General features: G+C 45.4%; 1 protein-coding gene across 16 annotated transcripts in view; it reads right to left on the bottom strand.

Annotated features, from left to right (window-relative positions):
* Positions 1–21,810, bottom strand: part of SEPTIN11 (septin 11) — a 162,475-nt gene that overhangs the window by 100,341 nt on the left and 40,324 nt on the right. For all 16 annotated transcript variants that reach the window (XM_088660639.1, XM_088660637.1, XM_088660636.1 and 13 more), the window contains exons 3-5: positions 19,851–20,046; positions 9,633–9,819; positions 4,870–5,031 (exon numbers count right to left, since the gene is read on the bottom strand). In XM_088660639.1, coding sequence (XP_088516765.1) covers positions 4,870–5,031; positions 9,633–9,819; positions 19,851–20,046 — 545 coding nt within the window. The remainder of the gene's footprint in view (positions 1–4,869; positions 5,032–9,632; positions 9,820–19,850; positions 20,047–21,810) is intronic.

Here is a 21,810-nt window from a genome sequence, read left to right on the forward strand (position 1 = left end):
GCAAGGGCAGCAGGAGGCCCCATTAGCGAAAGCGCACCTCAGGTTAAGAACGGTTTTGGGTTAAGAACGGACCTCCGGAACAAATTCAGTTCGTAACCCGAGGTACCACTGTATGGGCAACACTTTCATGTACATCTCTGCTTGCTTTTTAAAATCCGAAGCAGGGACTCTCAGGACGTTAAATCTTGAGACCACTTTCTTCTGTGGTCCTGCAGAATTCCAGCCACATACGCAGTCTTCCTAAGAACAGTGCACCCCTTGGGTCCATCTAACTCAGTGCTGACCACACTGACTGGCAGCAGCTCTCCAAGGTTTCAGAACGGGAGGACAGGGGATTGAACCTGGGGCCTATTTCATGCAGAGCTGATGCCCTACCACTGAGTTACGAACCTCGCCTGAACTTCACATCAGCTCATGCAGTCCAACCCATAAATCACTCCTGAAACCCGATGCACGTATGATAAATATTGCCAAAGAGCAGGTGGATCTGACTTTGGATGAGAGTCACATGCAAGCAGCGTGAGTAAGGCAGAGGGGTCAATCATATCTCATACCTGCCTCCACCCCCCCACAAAAAAAGCAGCAGAAACAACATCTGAAAGGGGCCTGAATTCTTATACCTTCACATTAGGATTGATGGAATGTTTTTATTGTCAGTATCAGCTGGCATTACAGTGGTGCCTCGCTAGACGAACGCCCTGTAAGACGAATTTTTCACTTAACGAAAGGATTTTTCGAGCGGAGGTTGCCTCACTAGATGAATTCGTTTTACGAAAAATTCATCTAGCGAATCGCGGTTTCCCATAGGAATGCATTGAAATTCAATTAATGCGTTCCTATGGGTAAAAATAAAATAAAATAAATTCAATGCATTCCTATGGGATTTGCTAGACAAATTTTTCGTTATAAGAATTGACCCGTGGAATGAATTAAATTTGTCTAGCGAGGCACCACTGTATTTCCCCCTTTCTTTCTTTTCATCGTATTTGCAAATAATATATTTTATTGCCTTTTTTTTAAAAAAATGGATGGTGCCTGAGAATGCACAGTACCTCCCAAAACACACAGTTGCTGGGTGTGCTTTCCTTCTTTGGGCATAGCTGCCAAGTTTTCCCTTTTCTCACGAGGAAGCCTATTCAGCATAAGGGAAAATCCCTTTAAAAAAGGGATAACTTGGCAGCTATGTCTTTTTTTTGGGGGGGGGGTTGCAAGGCATGACAGCAATAAATGGGCTGACGGAATCATAAATTGACCTGGGAAAGGAGTGGTCACGGGAGAGCATTGTGACTCAGGCACTCACTGTCTGCTTCCTCCTCGTTCTGTTCAGATGCACTTGTGCAGTTTACATACTGATGGTCCATAGCACAAGCCAGCGCTGACACTTCCTAGGGAGTGGGGAGCTGGGTGAATGGAAGGAAGTCGAGATTCTACCCACCCCATTTTATTAGCTTTCACTAAAGGAGGAAGGAAAAGGGGACTTAAAAGGGGGGGGGGAGGCAGGAAGCCTGGCTCTAGTCCAAGACGCCTAAACTAGCCAGCCAGCCAAGGCAGCCTGTGGAAGGAGAAGGCATAGATGCTTGTTTCAAAAGGGTCAGCAATAGTTATTGGAGGCAATGCAGCAGCAAGTGAGGATATTATAAAGCAGCGAAAGTAGCAGTGATTGAAGAATGGTTCTCAACAGATAGGATTACAGTAGAAGAAGCTACGACAAAAAGAATTTTAAAAGTGTGCTGTGATACAAAGATGTCTGGGAGAATATTTCAGGAAAGTGTACCTTCTCCCTATGCCCCATTAAAAGTTTGGCGTGGTATTAATAATCACTGGGATTCTCACCACTAATGGCACAATTTTATAACAAGTATTTGAAGCCTGGTTCACGATGCAACAAGATCACTTAGTGCAGGCATGTCCAAAGTCCGTTTGGGGGGCCTAATCCGACCCCACGGCCAGTTTTATCCAGCCCCAGTGGCAGTTTATGTATTGGTGTCTAATCCAAAAAAAAGCCCACTCCTAAAAAAAAACCTCAACAACTTTGGAGTGAAATCCCAAAGGTCGGCCCTCACGCATGTTCACTTCATCAAATCTGGACCTCTTTGAAAAAAGTTTGGGCACCCCTAGAATTATAGAATCGTAGAGTTGGAAGACACCACAAGGGCCATCCAGTCCAACCCCCTGCCAAGCAGGAAACACCATCAAAGCATTTTTGACATATGCCTGTCAAGCCTCTGCTTAAAGACCTCCAAAGAAGGAGACTCCACCACACTCCTTGGTACCACCCCTGACTGAGTGGTAATGGGAGAAGCATGGATACACTTACATTCCTACCAACCAAGGTGGTTCTTCTCCTTCTCAATGGTAAAACAGACTAAGAACATAAGAAGAGTTCTTCCAGCCTAGCATCCTGTTCTCGCAGTAGCCAACTAGATGCCTATGGGAAGCCTATAAACAAGACCTCCCCTTAATAGCATTGTGTGGTTTGGCACAATGCATTCATATTGGTTTTCAAACTGTTCATAAGTGACATCGCCTTAACTGGTTGTTGTTTTTTCAGACGAAACTGTTTTACCGATGTTTTTATTGTTAACTCTCTTCCGAGATATTTCATAGGAAGCACTTCATGAATGAATCAATGTACAGTACTGACTGGACAAGCCACAGCTGAATTGTATCTCTGCCTTGAGAGGAAGGTAGACCACAGAAAACAGGAGTGTGTCCCCTCATGTGGCTGGAGAAAACATGGTTGGGGGGCAGGGGATGTCTGAACTGAAATCATTCTTTCAGATATGCAAAGCTGAGGTTTGCATGTCCCTGCTCAGCAGTTTGTTTTGCTGGAGGACCCCTTTGGAGAAGAGAACATGGGAACACAGCCTTTCCAATGAGTCATGCCACATTGCATGGCCTTCTATCATGTCCCAGTGTTACTGCTCATCCACCCACCCTACCCACTTCTGTCTCTGGAGTCAGAAGGGTAGAAAGCGCAACGCATTTGGCCTATGACCACTACCTACTGAGCACTTTTGCATATGGTCAACTCTTCGCTGAGCTTCTAACCATGCAATGCATTAAGACAGACAAGACACGCGGCCCCCTGGCCTGGCCAGAACGGTGCAGTTCATTTCCTCCTGCATTTCCTAAGCTCCAAACCAAAAACCTCAAAACCACACTGGAGCTCTTGGAATCTGCCAGTAAACAGCAGCTGAGCTTGTGCCGAAAAAAGACGCCTAACCCAGCCTGCTTCGCCATAAAAGATGCACTTGGGATTCTTCCCCGTCCAGGATACTGTGTGTTTAGAAACGAGAGCCAAAGCCAAGAGGAAGCTGGGTCTGTTTTCGGTCTCTCGGGACTCGTCCAGGTGGTGTTTTCATTACGCTGTGTGCAATTCTGAAGGGCTGGCTTGCATTTTGGGGGGAGGCCAGGGGCCATGCCCAGCCCGGGGAGGGAGAAGAGCCAAGAGCTGGGCAGATGGGTGGAGAGAGGCTCTCGCTTACAGGCTGTGCAGGACAGCTGCTGTTTGGACATTTCTGTGGCTGAAATAACTGCTTCTCCTCCCTGCTCCCTGTCCCCTTTCCACAAGCACCCACACCGGGGCAGCTTCTACTCTGCACTGTGGCTATGGCCAAGCACAACTGCCCTCGGGCAGCCTCCAGCCCCACCTACTTCTCCTCACACATTTGAGCTCTTCTGTCTCTCTCTCTCTCTCACCATTGGTATAGCTGAAGAGCCAGGAAAAGAAGTGTTCCCCATTTACTTTCATTGCAGTGACAAAATGAGGAGTCTAACTCATGGAGGAGAAGGCTCTCCGTAGCTACTAGCCACAATGTTCTGCTCCACCTCCATTGTCAGAGGCAGAGGGCCTCTGGGTGCCCGTTGCCAAGAGCCACTAATCTTACACTCAGGTCCTGCTTGTGGGTATCTCAGAAACATCTGGTGTGGGATATTTAAAATGCAGTCAAACCAACAATTCCTGTTTTTCTAGATAGGCAGGGTGCAAATAAATTATTATTATTAATAATAATATTACAGTTATACCTCAGTTCTCAAACATCTCTGCTGATGAACGTTTCGGAACCCAAACGTAAAAACCCAGAAGTAAATGCTTCCATTTTCAAATGCGCCTTGGAAGTTGAACATCTTCCACTGCATTTTTTTCAATTTTCTCAACTGAGTTTGCAGACAGCCCTTTGTGCCTCGGTTTTCAAATGTTTTGGAACGTGAACGGTCTTCCAGAATGGATTACATTCGAGAACTGAGATACCACTGTATTGTTGTTGTTGTTGTTATTATTATTATTATTATTATTATTATCCTTTTGCTCTGCTCTTTCCAGGTAGAGACCAGCGCTTTAATGCCTCATGCCTAAGCGGTTTTGGGTGTTTTTATTGGCTCTGAGCTTTCGTAGTGGAAACCACTCTTTAAAGCTGAATTGGAACAAATGCCAACTGGGTGATGTTTGCACCTATTGAGCTTTAAGGAGCAGTTTTTGCGGAGAAAGCTCCGGAGCAAAAAAAAAGGGGGGTGGGTGGGTGGGATGGGGCTTGGACATGGAGCTTTAAAATGTGGGCTATGCCTGGAAAGAGTGGAGGAAAGGTTAAGTGTGGATAAGCCCTAGGCTGCATCCAAGGTGTAGTTGGCTTAGAAAGCCAAAGAGTGACACGATACGGCCTGGATGAAAGTTCTAGGTTCAATCCTCAGCATCTCCAGGTGGGTCTGAGAGAGACCTTGATGTGAAACCCTGGAGAAATGTTGCCAGTCAGTGTAGACTGTACTTAGTTAGATGGGCCAGTGGCCTGACTCTACTATAGGGCAACTTCCTATATTATCATGTCTTTCAAGAGCAGGGATGGAGGACGCAAGGAAAACAAAGCTTACACTCATTGTGGCATTAATCTCGGCCACTGTCTCTTCGTCCGTCGGGAACTGATAGATCTGGACTCCGTTGCTGACCAACTCGCTCATGATTTTGCTTTTGAACTTATGCAACTCGTTTTTCGCAATGGTGTCAGCTTTGGCGATTATGGGGATGATGTTCACCTGCAATGCAAACAGAAAGCTATCAGTCATACTGCAGCAGTGGCTGGTGATGCGATGTGAGGACTCTTCAATGGCAAGCAGGAGGAGAAGAAAGGGGCATGGAAGGGGTGTGAAAAATCTCCCACCCCCTCTCCCCTCTGACGAGATACTCTTCATGAATTCCATGCAATATTAGACATGACATCCCATGCACCTGGTTGGGCAGGCATTGTAAGTTACAAGTGGAATGATACTACACCCCTAATATTTAAGAGTGTGCAAAGAACTTTGCATGTGTAACCTTGTAAAGCTATTCCCATATATCCAGCAATTGTGCTCATCGGATGAGGCAGTGCTGAGAGTACTACATACCCCAGAGACTTGCTTAAAGGTAAAGGGACCCCTGACTGTTAAGTCCAGTTGCAAACGACTCTGGGGTTGCAGCGCTCATCTTGCTTTACTGGCTGAGGGAGCCACTGTTTGTCTGTAGACAGCTTCTGGGTCATGTGGCCAGCATGACTAAGCCGCTTCTGGCAGAGCAGAGCAGCGCACAGAAGTGCCGTTTACCTTCCCGCCAGAGTGGTACCTATTTATCTACTTGCACTTTGACGTGCTTTTGAACTGATAGGTTGGCAGGAGCTCGGACTGAACAACGGGAGCTCACCCCATCACGGGGATTCGAACCACCGACCTTCTGATCAGCAAGCCCTAGGCTCTGTTGTTTAACCCACAGCGCCACCTGCATCCCTATAGAGACTTGCTTACTTTGTATTAAAAACCAGGTTTTTACTGTTGCATTTCCAGCCCTCTGGAATGAGTTACCAGCTGAAAGCAAGACTTGATATTTATACTTAGGTGGAAATTGAAGGTGTTCTTGTTTAAAGAAGACTATCCCTAAAGTGTGACCCAGCTATTTGTGGAATATTAACTGAAATTTTCTTTTAGAAATAGTTTTTAGGAGTCTACATCTTTGCATTTTCTTTTTTCTTTTGGGTAGAGTATCTTTTTTGTATTCTATCCCATTTTATCTTATTGTACAGTATGCTGCTTTGGTAGCCTCTGGCTGTGAAGTGATTTATAAATCTGTGAAACAAGTAAACGAACAACATAGTAAAAGAGAAAGTCAGTATTATTCCCAAACTGCATTGGGGAGGGTGGGGGGGAGAGGTTGAGAACTACATGAGTTGCTAAAGTCCCCTGCCCCAGTAAGTTCATAGCAGTGGCAAGGCATACATTGGGTGAAATTCCTGGCGTGAAGCTCATTCGCTCAACCACTTTGCTACACCAGCAAACAGAAATCCACCTTGGAAAAAGATTGTATTCCCCAGGGACAATCACAATCCAAGTCATTGGAACAGGGTGTTAAAAACTACAATGCAAAAACCATACGCAAGGTTATTGCAAGATTGTGCAGTACTTTAAGGGAAAGGGAAATAAGATGAGACAGTGTCAGTAACCAAGTTATAACCTTTGTCACTTTGCTCTGAGAACAGGATAGCATTACGAATCACAGTACAGTCGTACCTTGGTTCTCAAACTTAATCCGTTCTGGGAGTCCGTTTGACTCCTGAAACTGTTCGATAACCAAGGCACGGCTTCAAATTGGCTGCAAGAGCTTCCTGCACTCAATTGGAAGCTGTGTCAGATGTTCAGCTTCCAAAAAACGTTTGAAAACTGGGACACTTACTTCTGGGTTTTCGGCGTTCGAGAGCCAAAACATCCGAGTACCAAGGCGTTCAAGAACCAAGGTATGACTGTATTGTATTGAATAAGCAGCTTGCTATCAAGGGCAGGTTGATATCTTCTGCAAACATCCAAAAACGGAACTTTCTGTGACAGCTTGAAAAAAGTCGCTTGATCCAAAAGGAGGAGGAGACAAAGCGCACACAGAAAGCCCCCCACAGCATTGGCTGCCCCAATACATTTTGGACGCTTCTGAGCAGCAAATCAAAATGATGCCCCTTTTGTACGAAACCAAACTCATACACAGTTCTCCCTTTTCTTTTTTCTTGCCTGGATAATATTAACCCTTATTATGTGCTGGAATATCTCCCATTGGATATGAAAGCAAGTCCAGCTCTGCTAAGTTGGAACAGAGAAGCTCCCGGCAGAGAAAGGCCACTTGGCACTTGAACGCTGAGCTCTGATTATTTGACAAGGAAGAACTGCAGCTGCTTCCTGCCAATTATGGCAGGGGTGTGGAACTGGCAGGCCAAATCCTTAATTCCCCACACCCTGCAGAAGATCAGGTTTGGCAGATACCTGTCGATCCCCTGACGTCAGGCAGCAAGCCCTCTGGAAGCCCACTTGCAGGGGCCGTTTAGATTCCATCCCTGGAAATGAACGGAGCAGGGCTCACTGACAGCAAGCCCCCTCAGCTGCACAAGGGAGTCCCCTATATGGGGAGCTCCTCAGTGCAAGCGATTCCAGTGGGGCTTACTGTCAGCACCAATCAGCTGATCTGCACCATCAGGGAGCCCTGCTTGCAAAGGAACTAGCTGGAGCTCGCTTTAAGCTCCCAGTTGTTCTATTGGAGCCATGCCTGGTACCTGGCATCAGGTGTGGGGTAGGTGGGAGTGGCTTTCAGGAAACTGGCATTGTGGGAAGAAATGGGACTCATGCCAGGCCTAATTTAGGGCACCTAACACCTGCCATTCCACAAGGCCAATTGCCACTGCCCTCGATGGTGGCTATAGCATTTAAACCTGCCCCAAGCTATTCTCTTCACACAGCTATCACCCATAAAAATGCCAGGCAGGCAGATCTAACTACGCTTCTTTCATGTCATGTGTACCGTCTATTTTGTTCAATGCAAAGCCAAGCCAAGCTTTCCAGGTGATGGAATTCAGGTTATAAAGTTGTGGTGAATGAAGACCTTATCAAATACTCTTGAATGTGAATTACAAACCTTTGTGTAGCCCATCTTCTAATTTCCTTCTTTTATTTTTCTTAATTGGCTACACCGGCAGTGAAACAGGTAAGATCCACCAATTTGCATTTCAGAGCAAAGGAGTTGGCCATAAATAGAAGTCACACACAAGTAGCTGTTTCCTCTCTGCTTTCTACAGAGGTGGTAAACAGGAAATGCTGTATGTCACCCAGACTGTAGTAACGCATTTCAAACAAAAGGAGATAGCGCAATCGTGAATTTGAATTCTAAGAGCCTTTGAGCTTCTTGGGTGCTGCTATCTGTGCACACATGAATATTCTGAATGTGAGCTGGAAAGAAGATAGTTCAGCTGCATATGGAAAGCTGTTTTAAATCTGCCAGAGGCTCAGTGGTCTGGTTCTGAGAGAATTTAAGTGAATAAACCTATGCACATCTCGAGATCATGTGGTCCCCGTCCACAGACACAACTGCAAGGAGGAGATCAGAAGCTTGCATTTCACTCATTTTTTATTAGCTCTATCATTGCATCGTAATGATCATTACCATTGTCATTATCATAACAATGGTTTGTTGAAACAATCCTACTTCGGTAAAGCTAAGTTTGAAGTTGGCACACTTCAGTAAGCCACAGTTAAGGCAAACCACAGTTTCTTCTGTGTTCAGACATGATGCTAAAATGAGAACAACCAAAAATGGAAGAGAATGATGCTGGAAGAAGGGAGGGGAAAGTCCAAGGCTTGCACAGGCTCATTTGCATAACAACAATCCACAGTTTACCATAACAGTCAAGCAAGACCACTAAACAGTCTTAGGAAATATCACTTGTTTTTCAGATTAGTTTCCTATGCATAAAGTGGGAACAATAGTCACAGGGTTGCTGGGAAACAGAACAGATCAGGGCTGCAGTTGCAACACCTACTTACTTAGCAGAAAGTCCTACTGGGTCCTATGAGACTTTCTTCTATATAAATACACAAGGTTGTGCAAAAGGTAAAGCATCTTGAGGACTTTCCCTAGTGCTATGTAAGTGATTCACAATATGCTCCCAGGGCCACAAACTGGGTTTCTCTCTTGCTTTATGAGGTCAGTCATTTGTAAGGAAAAAGAAGGAACCACACATAAGCAACAAGGTTAAGGACTGCTTAGATGCAATTTCCTTCCATAAAACCAGAGGATTTATTTTTTTATATAAAAAAAACAACAACCCTGGTAGAGATGATGTTAATATTGACCCAGAAATCAACTACAGACAGTGCTCGACAATCCTCTTATATTACATAAACTCCCTTCCTGTGGGTGTTGCTAATCCTTATTTGGAAGAAAAGCAAAAAACAGAACAAAAACTTGTGCCAAAATTAAAGGCCTTATTTTAGGCAAATGTCTATTCTGGGGGGCTGGGGGGCAGAATCTGGAATCATTTTAAAAAATACTTTTTAAAGGAGCATTTCAGTTGATTAACTGTAGGTTTTAAGAAGTAAATCTTAAGGCACAATTTTTTTTGAGGGGGGGGGAGCAAGGAAGCACATTGAGGGCGAAACAACATATTAAGTGGCACCAGCCACAGTTTCAGAATCCTGCCCCTCCACCTCTCACTCTCAAAGCTTCTTACCATTAAGTGAATTAGCATGGCATTTTTATTTCGCTCCACAATTTTCCACAACAGAAATCTGCTTCACTATTATAATTGTACAACTAGCAAGCCAAGGTCTCATCAAGGTGAGAAGTGGAGTACCTTACTATCGAGCTTCTTCATGGTGACCAGATCAAGAGATTTCAGCGAGTGGCCGGTAGGTGCGATGAAATATAAGCAAGCGTGAATCCTGGTGTCGTGGTAATTAAAGAGGGAGCGTTTTATCTTCAGCTCCTCCTGCAGGTAGGCTTCAAACTGGGCATCTATGTATTCCACAATGGGCTTGTAGCTGAAAACAGAAGAATCACATTTCAAACCCGGGTGCAACTGCCATTAGAGGGTTTTCGTCAAGGTGACTTCCAGTGCAGGTATGAGACCAGTCTTCCCCTCAAACACACCAAAACCAAAAGCCAAGATATCAACAGGAGAGGAAGAGGATTAGGTTTCTTTCCACGTTCTTCAACCACCCCCTGTCTGCCATCTTGTGTAATCATGGCAAGCACAGGTCAAGATGGTGGGAAGAGTTGGCAAGAGTTTTCTCAAGTTTCACATAGTAGGCTGCTGGCTGGCACCCTACGCAGGGCAGATAGGTATTACCGGTACTACCGGTATGTCTGAAAAATGTGACCCAGCCTGCACACTTGGTCTGCACTCACACTATAAATAACTTTATAAAGCACATTCGAAGCACATTTTCCCCTTCAAAGAATTCTGGGCACTGTAGTTTGCTAAAGCTTACTGGGAATCATAACTCTCTGATGGATAAACTACAGTGCCCAGGATTCTTTGAAGGAAATAATATACTTCAAAGGTACACTGTGAATACAAGCCTTACCATTTTTGCCCTTTGCTTTCTAGGTCCACGCTTCAAAGTGCTGTGTCTGAAGGCTTTCCTTTTGCCCCACTGCTTTCCCCAGGAAAACCCGGCTGAATAGGAACAAATGGCAATTCGGGTTTTCTGCAGACTGTCATTGGGTCTGATTATTATTTTTATTTGTTGGTTTGTTTTATTATTTATTGACTGTCTGGAGACAAGACAACCGCGTTGTGTGCCAATAGCAGTGACCAGAGGAGGAATGACCGCTGGGAGGAGCAGAAAGGGAAGAAACGCCGTGGTGCATCTCACAACCGTACACCTTAACCTGCCCCAGCTGCAACATAACATGTCTCTCCCTGCATTTCAAGGGGTTGGACTAAATGACCCTTGGGGCCCCTACAGCCACAGTAGGTGCTGCAACCTGCCAACAGTTTGACTTCATCCCCCAAAGGTGCTGTCCTCCATTGATCTGTTAGTTGTAGTAGCACACAGTCCTTCATCCAAAGATCTCAGGGAGGTTTGCAGCATAAAAATACAAGATAATGTGATTAAAAAATATGATTCTATGGTGTTTTGCAGGGAAAACTAAAACAAAAAAAGTGTTCAAGACACAGAGCTTTGAAATATGGATCTGTCCCTAGAAATGTGGCACAAAAGAAGTCTGGGTGAACCCTTATTCATCCACAGCCAAGGGGGTCTCTAAATTATGTGGCAATGTCCCCCCCGACCTTTGAATAGCCTTTTATAGCAGATCAACTTGGGGCAAGGGAACCTGCTTACGTGCTGACTGGGTCCTGAATTCTGTGCTTTTACAGAGATACTGCCCACAGCTGGCTGTTCAACTGAAGATGAACCTTCTTTGTCAAAACAGTTTGTAATGAGCTGGGAGCTGCTGTGATTGAGTGCCCGGCTATCAGGACATCCCGTTTGTACGCTGGGAGCTAAATTAAAAACCTGCTAATTCCCCCCACAGCTGTTCCCCATGTCCTGTTCCTTGGTTTTAAAGGGGAGAGGAGGTTTTATACAAGGAGAACGACAGCCTACAGCAAATCTCAATCTTAAAAAGAGAGATTTAGTGATTAAAAACAGAAAACTTGTGTTTCTGGGATTGCAAAAAAATATTATTATTTTGCTAGAGTGTAATGAGAGGCAGTTAAGACAACCAAATGCATTCCGGGGAGAAGGCTTTGAGCTGCAGTTTTGTGCCTAAGGCATTAAGTGCAAAAAAACATTTTGGGTCAAGTAGGATAACACTGTGGTTGACAACTCTCAAAATTGTATGAACGACAAACCTCCAGCCATTGGCCCCTCGTAAGCCAAAGCAAGATATATTCTTCAGTTCCAGGGTCAGAGGTCTGGGCTTGTTAATTGCTGGATTGTTTGAATCCTGGTATCTTTGGTAGTTTGATGTTTTGTTTTCATTTATGTTATCATATTGTTGGTTGACAGTTCTTGTATGGCGTGTTATATTGTTGGTTTTGTGGTGTGCCTTTTAAAATACTGCAAGGGACCACCGTGGCAACCATCATGTTGAAGGGCAGAACACTAATTTAGTAAGTAAGAATTAATAATAGTCGTAGTACATGAAAGAGTGCCCTCCCGCACCAAAGACACTCATGCGGGCCGACAGCTAACAAGGAAGATTGTGTTTCCTGCTTGGCAGGGGGTTGGACTGGATGACCCTTGTGGTCTCTTCCAACTCTATGATTCTATGATTCTATGAATAGGGCTGTGAACATGTAAAAAGTAGGGGAAAGTGAAGAGGGTTAGTGGACAAGGTTCCCTTCAGATGTCAGCCCCAAGATGGCTTTGATATGCAGTTTTAGGAATTTGACCTTTGCTGTCACATAAACTGAGATTCTCAGGAGGCCAAACTCTGCTCCAGATTCCATACTTCATGCTGGGCAGTTGTGCAGAAGACCCACAGCCAAATTTCTGACAGGGCCTCATAGCATGAGGGCATGGTGCGGAGGACTGCAACGCCTGTGTCTGTGGCCTTTTGCATCACTGTGGAATGTGAATACTGAGCTAAGGAGAAGCACGAAAGGGGTGGGGTGGGAAACTGGGAAAAGAAGGGGGGAGAGCAAAGGAGCAGCTGGTGGCTGGGAGAAGCCGGAGGCAAGCAAAGGGGAGCGAAGCGAAAGGACTATAAAAAGAGGCGGGCAGAGGAAAAGCAACGCTATGTCCAAACGCTCACAATGTGGCAGGGAAGGTTGAGGGCCCTCTGCACTTTTAATAACTAAAGATTCTGTGGCCAGGCAATCCAAAGCCTGAATCAAGAAGTGCTGATAATGCAAATGAGCCCAACTCATAATGTAACTGCATTTTTAAATATACTTTATGCTGGTTTTGCTGATCATGCTGGGGGGGGGGGTTTAAGGAGCTCCGTGGAGATGTTCCTCAGCCACCCTTCTGGCTGCTAAGGCATGCATTGCCAATACATGCACTTTCAAGCCTCTATCAACAGACATTAGGGACTAGGAACTTTCTCAATTAAGTACATGAAAATAGATTCTCAAGAAAAACAGAATTGTGCGCACAATATAACCAGTGTTTGAAATTAGCCAGGCGCCAGGTGCATTTTGCTACTGGCATAGGTCCATTTCGGACTATGTGGAGATTTCTGGGCACCAGGTTGGTGACTGCAGTTTAAAAGGACTGGATGGCCCTTGTGGTCTCTTCCAACTCTATGATTCTATGAAAAGCTTCTGCCTTAGTCCATCATTAATACCATTTCCATTTCCGCTCTGTGTGTTTCTCCTTTCTGCACTGGGAAAAGTGAACTGTTGTAAGAACAAGTTACAGCCAAGCATTGTAGTTGAGACCATAGAATCATAAAATTGCAGTGTTAGAAGGGACCCAGAGGATTATTTAGTCCAACCCCCTGGTGAACAGGCATTCCGTTGTGGCGACCGCAACCTAGATTCAAGGTGCCATTTGGAGCCTAGCTTATATACCCGAGTTTCTAACACTGAATATAACATTCCGCGCTCCTTCTGCACTCCCACAGAACTGAGGCATGGGCAAAGACAGCTGTAGCTCAGGACACACAAAAGAAAATACTTCTACACAACATCAGGATTCCTGCTTCGGACAAAGGCTTGCAGCAAAAGCCGCAGCATCCAAAGGAAGCCACTCTCCTACAGAAGACAGATGACCTGCAAATAACAGGTAAAAATATAAGGTGAGCCTGTTGGATCTGGCCAATGTCCCATCTAGTTCTCACAGCGGCTGACCAGCAGTGTTCGAAACTCCCACTGTTCTAAGGCGCATTTTGCAACAGGGAATTTCTGAGCAGTTTCTGAGCTCTGGGCACAGTACTGCGCCTAATATTTCAGATGAAAGCTGCAGAGTGGGAAGAAAGGAGGACCTTTCTCTGCCTCCCCGCTTCTAGCTACTCTCTGAAGTGTGGAGAAGAGACCCTCTTAAGAATATTAGGGGGGTGGGCAGGGGAAGGACTAGACCATATGAAAAATGAACGTAATATTTTAGCTGCAGTCCATTCATTTTCAGCTTTGCATTCTCGTTATAGAAAAAGCACGCCTAGACATTCTGTTGCTGCCCCCATAACCTAGGTTTAAGGTGTCCTTTAGCTCCTGGCCTTCATATCTCAGTTTCTAACACTGCCGACCAGATGCCTGTGGGAAGCTAGCAAGCTGAACATGAGCGCAACAACCCTCTGCCCACCTGTGAATCCCAGCAACTGGTATGCCATGACGTCTCAGAAACTCTGTGGTTTGTTCCCCCACTCTCCAGTTCTTTGTCCCTCACTCCCTTTGCCCACATGTTCTAGAGATAACTTTATTGCTTTGTTTCTATGGCATTAGGCGGTGCTTCAGAGTTCCTGTAACCACAATCAAAATTGCTCTCCTTGTCTGTGCTCTTACTGCCAACACCTCAGACTTGAACATAGCCTAGGTTGGCCTGATGCTGAGACCCTACCTGCTCGCAGACTGTCTCGCCAGAGTGGTGCATGATCTAGTTATCTCCTGCTTGGACTACTGCAATACGCTCTACGTGGGGCTACCTTTGAAGGTGACCCAGAAACTGCAACTAATCCAGAATGCGGCAGCTAGACTGGTGACTGGGAGTGGTCGCTGGGACCACATAACACCGACCCTGAGAGATCTGCATTGGCTTCCGAGCACAATTCAAAGTGTTGGTGGTGACCTTTAAAGCCCTAAACGGCCTCGGTCCTGTATACCTGAAGGAGCGTCTCCACCCCCATTGTTCAGCCCGGACACTGAAATCCAGCCTCAAGGGCCTTCTGACGGTTCCCTCATTGCGAGAAATGAGGTTACAGCGAACCAGACAGAGGGCCTTCTCGGTAGTGGCGACCGCCCTGTGGAACGCACTCCCATCAGATGTCAAGGAAATAAGCAGCTGTCCTATGTTTAAAAGACATCTGAAGGCAGACCTGTTTAGGGAAGTTTTTCATATTTAACACTGTATTGTTTTTAACACTCGATTGGGAGCTGCCCAGAGTGGCTGGGGAAACTCAGTCAGGTGGGCAGGGTATAAATAATAAATTATTATTATTATTTCTTCCCCAGCTCTGCAACCAGATATCCTTTGCAGAGGGAGCCAGCACGGTGCAGTCATTGCAGCGGGGGGGGGGGGGGAGTTTTTTCGAATCAAGTGACACATTCCCTCCTGTGTGACTTTGCCCATGGTTGGGCCAGAGGCATAAATGGGTGGAGCAATGGATATCTATCTAGATCTATACACATACATACAACCACCCACACCCCTTTATACAGTTGTCTAGTTTTATGCCAGGGGTCGGCAACCGAATGCCCATGGGCCATAAGCCACAAGCGGCCCATGGGGGTCATTTAACCGGCCCATGGACCCCCCCTGCCCACTCGGGGACCCCTGCCACCCACTCGGTAGGCTCCCATGTGCCGCGCTAAACCGTCACGGAACGGAGCGGGGACCGCCTTCCACAATGCTGGGAGGCTTCCCATTGGCTGCAGGAAGCTCCTGCAGCCAATGGGAAGCTGCACACACCTCCTCTGTGCCGGAAGTAGCGTTTGTGCATGTGCACGTGTTCAGGCCCACCGCGGCATCTGCAGGACCGTGAACTGGCCCAAACCACAAAAACTTTGCCGACCCCTGTTTTATGCCGACACCTCCGCCCTGCATCCAGGTAAGCAAGAGGCATTGTTGGGAGTTCAAGGACACAATTAAACCAGGCAGAAACACCCAGGCAGGGTACAATGCAGGCTTGGGGAGGGGTTTGGACTGAGGCAAGTCTTGACGGCCAGATACAGAGTCCTGGAGGGGCACATTTGGGCCTGAGGTTCCTCACAGATTAGGAGCGGCATGAGCTGCGTGACAGTTGACAGCTCTAGGCCAGCCACTGCATTTCCAGCCTAACCAACCTCATGGGATGGTTGTGAGGATAAGGAACCATGTGGGTGAATGGAGGCCTCAATATGCAACCATGCCAATGGTGCCAGGGACTGCGCTATACCCTTCTCCTTCCATGTGCTGTGGCAGCTGCAGCATCTCACCCACCTTTATGGAAACCTCACTTTCAGAATGGGTTAAAAAGCAGGCATCCTCGAAATTCTTCCCCACAAGCCACACATTCCAAGAATTCCTTGCTAAAGCTTATTTCCTATTTAGGAAAGTTTAGATGAAGTCATTATAAATAGCTTTGCCGCCAGATGTAGCACAGTCAGCAAACTGCAGGCATTTAAAGTTCAGCTACAACATGCGTCCCCAAAACTGGTTTTGAAACAAACTTAAGCATTCTTGGGTTTCCCGTGTGGAAATAGCCCTGCCAGCTAAACTGGTTTTTAAAAGGAGATAGTAAGAGACGTAGCCATTCAAACAACATGTTCTGGGTTTCAGGTAACATGCAAACACTGAAACGAATTGTTTCAAGAAATGTTTTGGCGAGGCTCACCACCTATGGGAGTGGCTCGCCCATTTCACTTGTGGCTATGCAACTGAAAATCCCCTTGCTTGTTTACTTGATTATGTTTTTAAAAATGTATATATTGATTTCGTAGAAGGTAAGGCTACACATCAAAAATAACACAAACACCAGGAGAGAAGTCCCCCAGAATTGTAAAAATGAATAAAAGACAAAACATAAGTTAGTGTTTAGTCTGATTATTATTTTGCCTCCCTTCACAGGTTCTGTATACAGTGGTCCCTCGGCTTACGAACTTAATCTGTTCCGAATGCACATTCGTAGGTCGAAAAGCTCGTAAGTCGAAACGCGGCTTCTCATAGGAAAAAAAATATTTGGAAAAATTCGCAAGTCGAGGAAACTGCATGTAAAGCTGCCAATGGCTTCCGTTCGGATGTAGAAAAATTCGTAAGCGTGCGGCCATTTGTCCCCTTCGTAAGTCGAAACCTACGGATGCCGAGCCATTCGTAAGTCGAGGGACCACTGTACTTGATCACATATTGGTCAAATATTAGGAGTCCAGCAGCGCTGCACTACGCTCTACGCAGGTTAAGAAAGCTTGTTATGCATAGGTTCCCCTCAGCGGCTTACATTTAAAGCACTCTCCAACTGGGATACAAATCCTCTAAAACAGAGCTTTCCAAACTGTGTGTTGCGATCCATTAAGTGTGTCGGCTGCAGTGTGTAAGGTGTGTCAGGCAAATGCTTCCTGCGCTCCTCCCAGGGGCCGGAAAGAAGTCAGTTTAAAATAACAACAAATTATTATTTATTTATTTATTTATTTATTTATTCCCCAGCCACTTTGGGCAGCTCCCAACAGAATAATAAGAATAAATAATAATAAGAAGAAGAAGCGATTAAAAAAAATCAAACATTAAAAACTTCCCTAAACGGAGCTGCCTTCAGATGTATTCTATAAGTCTGGTAGTTGTTTATTTCCTTGACATCTGAAGGGAGGGCATTCCACAGGGTGGGCGGCGCCACCACCGAGAAGGCCCTCTGCCTGGTTCCCTGTAACCTTACTTCTTGCAGGAAGGGAACTGCCAGGAGGCCCTCAGAGCTGGACCTCAGTGTCTGGGCTGAATGATGGTGTGTGTGTGTGTGTGTGTGTGTGTGTGTGTGTGTGTGTGTGTAGACGCTCCTTCAGGTATACTGGGCCGAGGCCATTTAGGGCTTTAAAGGTCCGATTTGCTAGTAAAACTGAATTACTGTGTCACAAAATGATGCATGTCTAAAAAGCGTGCCACCCGTTTGGAAAGCTTTGCTCTAAAATACTGCTAGCACCGACAACACTGATGAGAATGTCTTGTGCTGCCTGAAAGAGAAGCCCATCTTTGGCTGACCTTGTGACAAACACAGTTACTGAACGCAGCCCTGGGTAATCAAGCTGCATGGCCACAGAAGACCCACCAGCATGCATAAAACTGGAAAAGACAAAGGGAAGTCTTGAAACGGGGTGCATCTTGTGATCCTGGTCTCTCCCCCCCCCCCTCCAAGACCTGCCTTCTTCAGAAACTGGAGACTACGGCATATGCTCCACAAGTGGTCTCCGTCACATTGTGCAGATTGTAAGCAATCAGCGTTGACGTCTTAGAGCTCGTCCTGCTCTGAGCTTAGAGAGAAGAACCCCCTTGTAAATCACTAAAGTGAGCCAGTAAAGCCCAAGCCAGGGCAGGAGACTAATTGCAGCCGCGATGCTTAGCTTGCGACCGTTTGGGACAAGCGCCCAATTGTGACAAGGCGCAGGGGAGGTAACCGCTCTCCCATTCACTCCGTGGGTCATAGCGAGAGCCCTGCTGTACACTCTTGAACAAAGGAGGTCTTGACAGATGAGGGGAGACAATGCTGCTTCTGGCTCTTGCTGAATGAAATCAGATGCAAAGCGGTTCAGGAGACAAAGTGGCAACACATTTCCATATGGAACACCTGCTTCTGGGGCGGGGGGGGGGGCTTTTCATTTTAAAAGTCCTTTCCCCTTGCACGTATGTGCCGCTTCAAAAGATAAGAGCTGTTTCAGTGTGTGTGTACACACACACAATACACACACATCTAGGCTTGATGAAGGGAGAGGAGAGTTCAGCAAGGAGGGCTGAGATTCCCAGCAAGGTTTGAAAATCTAGGGCACCGTCCGCACATTTAAAGCACTTTAAGCAGACACCGCTTCCTACCAAAGAATCCTGGGAACTGTAGTTTGCTAAAAATGCAGAGAGTTATTAGGGGACCCTTATTTCCCCTCAGAGAGCTACAATTCCCAGAGTTCCCTGGGAAGGAGGATTGATTGCTAAACTCAGGGCTTTTTTTCCAGCCAGAACTTAGTTCTGAAGGCAGCCCTGTTTAGGGAGGCTTTTAATGTTTAATAGATTATTGTATTTTATTTTTCTGTTGGAAGCTGCCCAGAGTGGCTGGAGAAACCCAGCCGGAAGGGCGGGGTATGAATAAATCAAGCCCTACATATATTAAGCAAAACAGAAACATCGTCACCTACTCCCACCCCCATCCACCCTCCCACCCCCTATCTACCTTATTTTCCCTCTTTCTTCTTAGTGTCTTAACAAATGAAACTCATTTGCAAAAATGACACATGTTAAAATATGAGAGACACTGCACACACCTTTGTAATTCAAGAAATCTTTAATAAAAATCTTTAATAATAATAATATATATTATTATTATTATTATTATTATTATTATTATTATTATTGAAACCTCTCAGGTGGACACCATTGCCGTTATAAGAGAACAAGGGAGGCATTCGTGGTGAGTTCCGGCACCTCTTTTTCTAGAAAAATAGCATTGGTTAATCTGCTCTGGGAGTTGTAGTGGGTGAAGAGGGGTCTGCTAATAAGTCTCGGCACACTTAATAAACTACATATCCCATAATTCTCAGGGGGGAGTCATGCCTGTTTAAAGTGGAATCAGTCTTCTAAATGTATGGCGTGAATGGGGCACTGATATTATTATATATTTACTGAAACCCCACCATTTTCCCTGACAGGACTCAAGTTGGCTTACAGATGAGAACAGCTGAGAACATAGAAAAATCAATCGTCAAAAAACCCCAAAATGGACAGAATCGAAATTATATACATATATAAGATCTGTTTTAAAACATACCAATAATTACAATAAAAACACGGCACCAGCCCTTTTAAGTAAAAAGCAGTCAATTGCCAAAAGCCTGCTTGGACGACAAGGCCTTCACACCTGCCGGTGGAGGGAGCCAGTCCAGTTTCTCCAGGGAGGGAATTTCAAAGTCTAATGTGCAAAGGCAAGACTCATCACATCCATTGTTCCACTTAAATCTGAGTCTGCCTCTGCCCCAAATGGATAAGTCAAAAGTTGTCTGTGTCATAGTATCTTTCTCACAGAGGGCTGTGTGTGCCACCTCAAAAGGCACTTGGGGAGAAATCGCATGCTTGAAAAGCATACCACATTTCATCCTGCAGATCAGAGACAAATCGAACATGTAAACTTTCCACCGAAACCTTCCAGCACGAGGAAAGCCTACATGTGTGATTTCTCTCTACTCTGCAAAGCGCTTGACCCTTCAAAGATTAGTCTGGAGCAGCCTTAATGCTACCTGTCATCTTTGTTGATCTGGTCTCCAAATCCCACCGTGTCAACGATTGTCAGCTTCAGGCGGACGTTGCTCTCCTGAAGTTCGTAACTCCTCGCTTTCAACCGCACGCCAGGCTCATTGTGAGTGGCCGGGTCGCTTTCAAACTTTGTGTTGAACAGGGTGTCCATGAGCGTCGATTTGCCAATGCCAGTTTCCCCTGAAAAGGACCACATTCAGGTTAGGAGTCTGAGAAGCCCATAGCCACTACCTTTAGCCTCCCAATGACTTCCTTCCTGGCGTCCAAATCAAGGATATTCTGCTTAAATGAGACATTAGAATTCCAAAGATACAGGAATGGGCCAAGGAAAGCATTGCTTAGGAATGAGACTCCATGGTCTGCTAGATTAAGTAATTTATAGTTCAAATCCTAACTTCGCAAAGAGGTCAAAGCCAGGCAAACTTCAGGCTTGCAGAAGCTACTTCATTTTTTTACCAGGACTCTTTAAGTTGACTAACTGGAGTAAAGAGCAGAAGTCATAGGTTTGAGTCCTACTTGGAGCAGACCCAGTGAAATTAATGGACATGAGGCTATTCATGTTTTTTAACTTCACTTGGTCTACTCTCAATAGGGCTAACACTGAATGCAGCATGTACACTCAAGCTCAGGAGCTTGTTTCAAATACTAGACCTGGCATTTTGTTGCTGCTACTGTTAAAACAAGTGAGAGTCAGAATTCCTCGGGACTCAGGCTGCTTTAGTTTATAAACCAGCATGTTCAGGTCACACAGTTAAAGTGCATTTGGCACTCCTGTGCAACAAACTGGACTTTCTGCGGTAAGGAAAGTGAGGGGAAAATACACTGGAGAGTGTGGGATTTTTTTTATGTTAACTTGTGGGACTTACTTTTGCCTGGCAAACGAGAACTGGGAAAAGGTTTATTATTGCCTGGACAGACACAATTGTTTCTTTTTTAAAAGAGAGGTTGCTATTTGTGAGCTATACACAGGTTTGCATTGCTTCAAAAATCTGCAAGACCTATTTCATCAGTTCTCAATTAAAATTGCAGCCAAAAGTTACATCAAATCAGAAGTCTACAACTGGTAGAAGCTAGTCCTGGACCAGCACCGACACACACACACACACACACACACACACACGGGGGGAGAGAGAGAGAGAGAGAGAGAGAGAGAGAGAGAGAGAGAGAGAGAGAGAGAAAGAAAGAAAGAATTAAAAAAATCCTTCCAGCAGCACCTTAAAGACCAACTAAGTTTTTTATTTTGGTATGAGCTTTCGTGTGCATGCACACTTCTTCAGATACACTGAAATAGAAGTCCCCAGACGCTTATATGTAGAGAAAGGGTGGGGAGGGGTCCAACAACATCAAACTGGCCCCAACATCAAACTGGCCCCAACAACATCCAACATACCATCTCAGGACTATTTAATTGCTCATCCTCTAACATTGTGTATGCCATCAAATGCCAACAGTGCCCTTCAGCTCTCTATATTGGACAAACAGGTCAAACCCTACGCCAAAGGATAAATGGACATAAATCTGACATCAGGAATTACAAGACAGAGAAACCAGTAGGAGAACACTTCAATCTCCCAGGACATTCTATACAATATCTCAAAGTAGCTGTCTTACTACAAAAGAATTTCAGAAATAGACTGGAAAGAGAAGTTGCTGAATTGCAACTTATCACCAAGCTTAAAACCATGGAGAGACCTGGTTTGAACAGAGACATTGGATTCTTATCTCATTATACATGATTAAGCGATCTTCAGCCATCTCACCCCTTGCTTTTTCATGCAAGACCATTCGCAGTCGTTTACAGTCGTCAACAGCTATCAGTCAGTCAATCACCCATTTCCACCACCCTTCTCAGTGATACCCCTCCCCACCCTTTCTCTACATATAAGCGCCTGGGGACTTCTATTTCAGTGTATCTAAAGAAGTGTGCATGCACACGAAAGCTCA

This window comes from Zootoca vivipara, chromosome Z1 (assembly GCF_965207765.1).
Source record: "Zootoca vivipara chromosome Z1, rZooViv2.hap1.1, whole genome shotgun sequence".
Classification (NCBI taxonomy): Eukaryota; Metazoa; Chordata; class Lepidosauria; order Squamata; family Lacertidae; genus Zootoca; species Zootoca vivipara.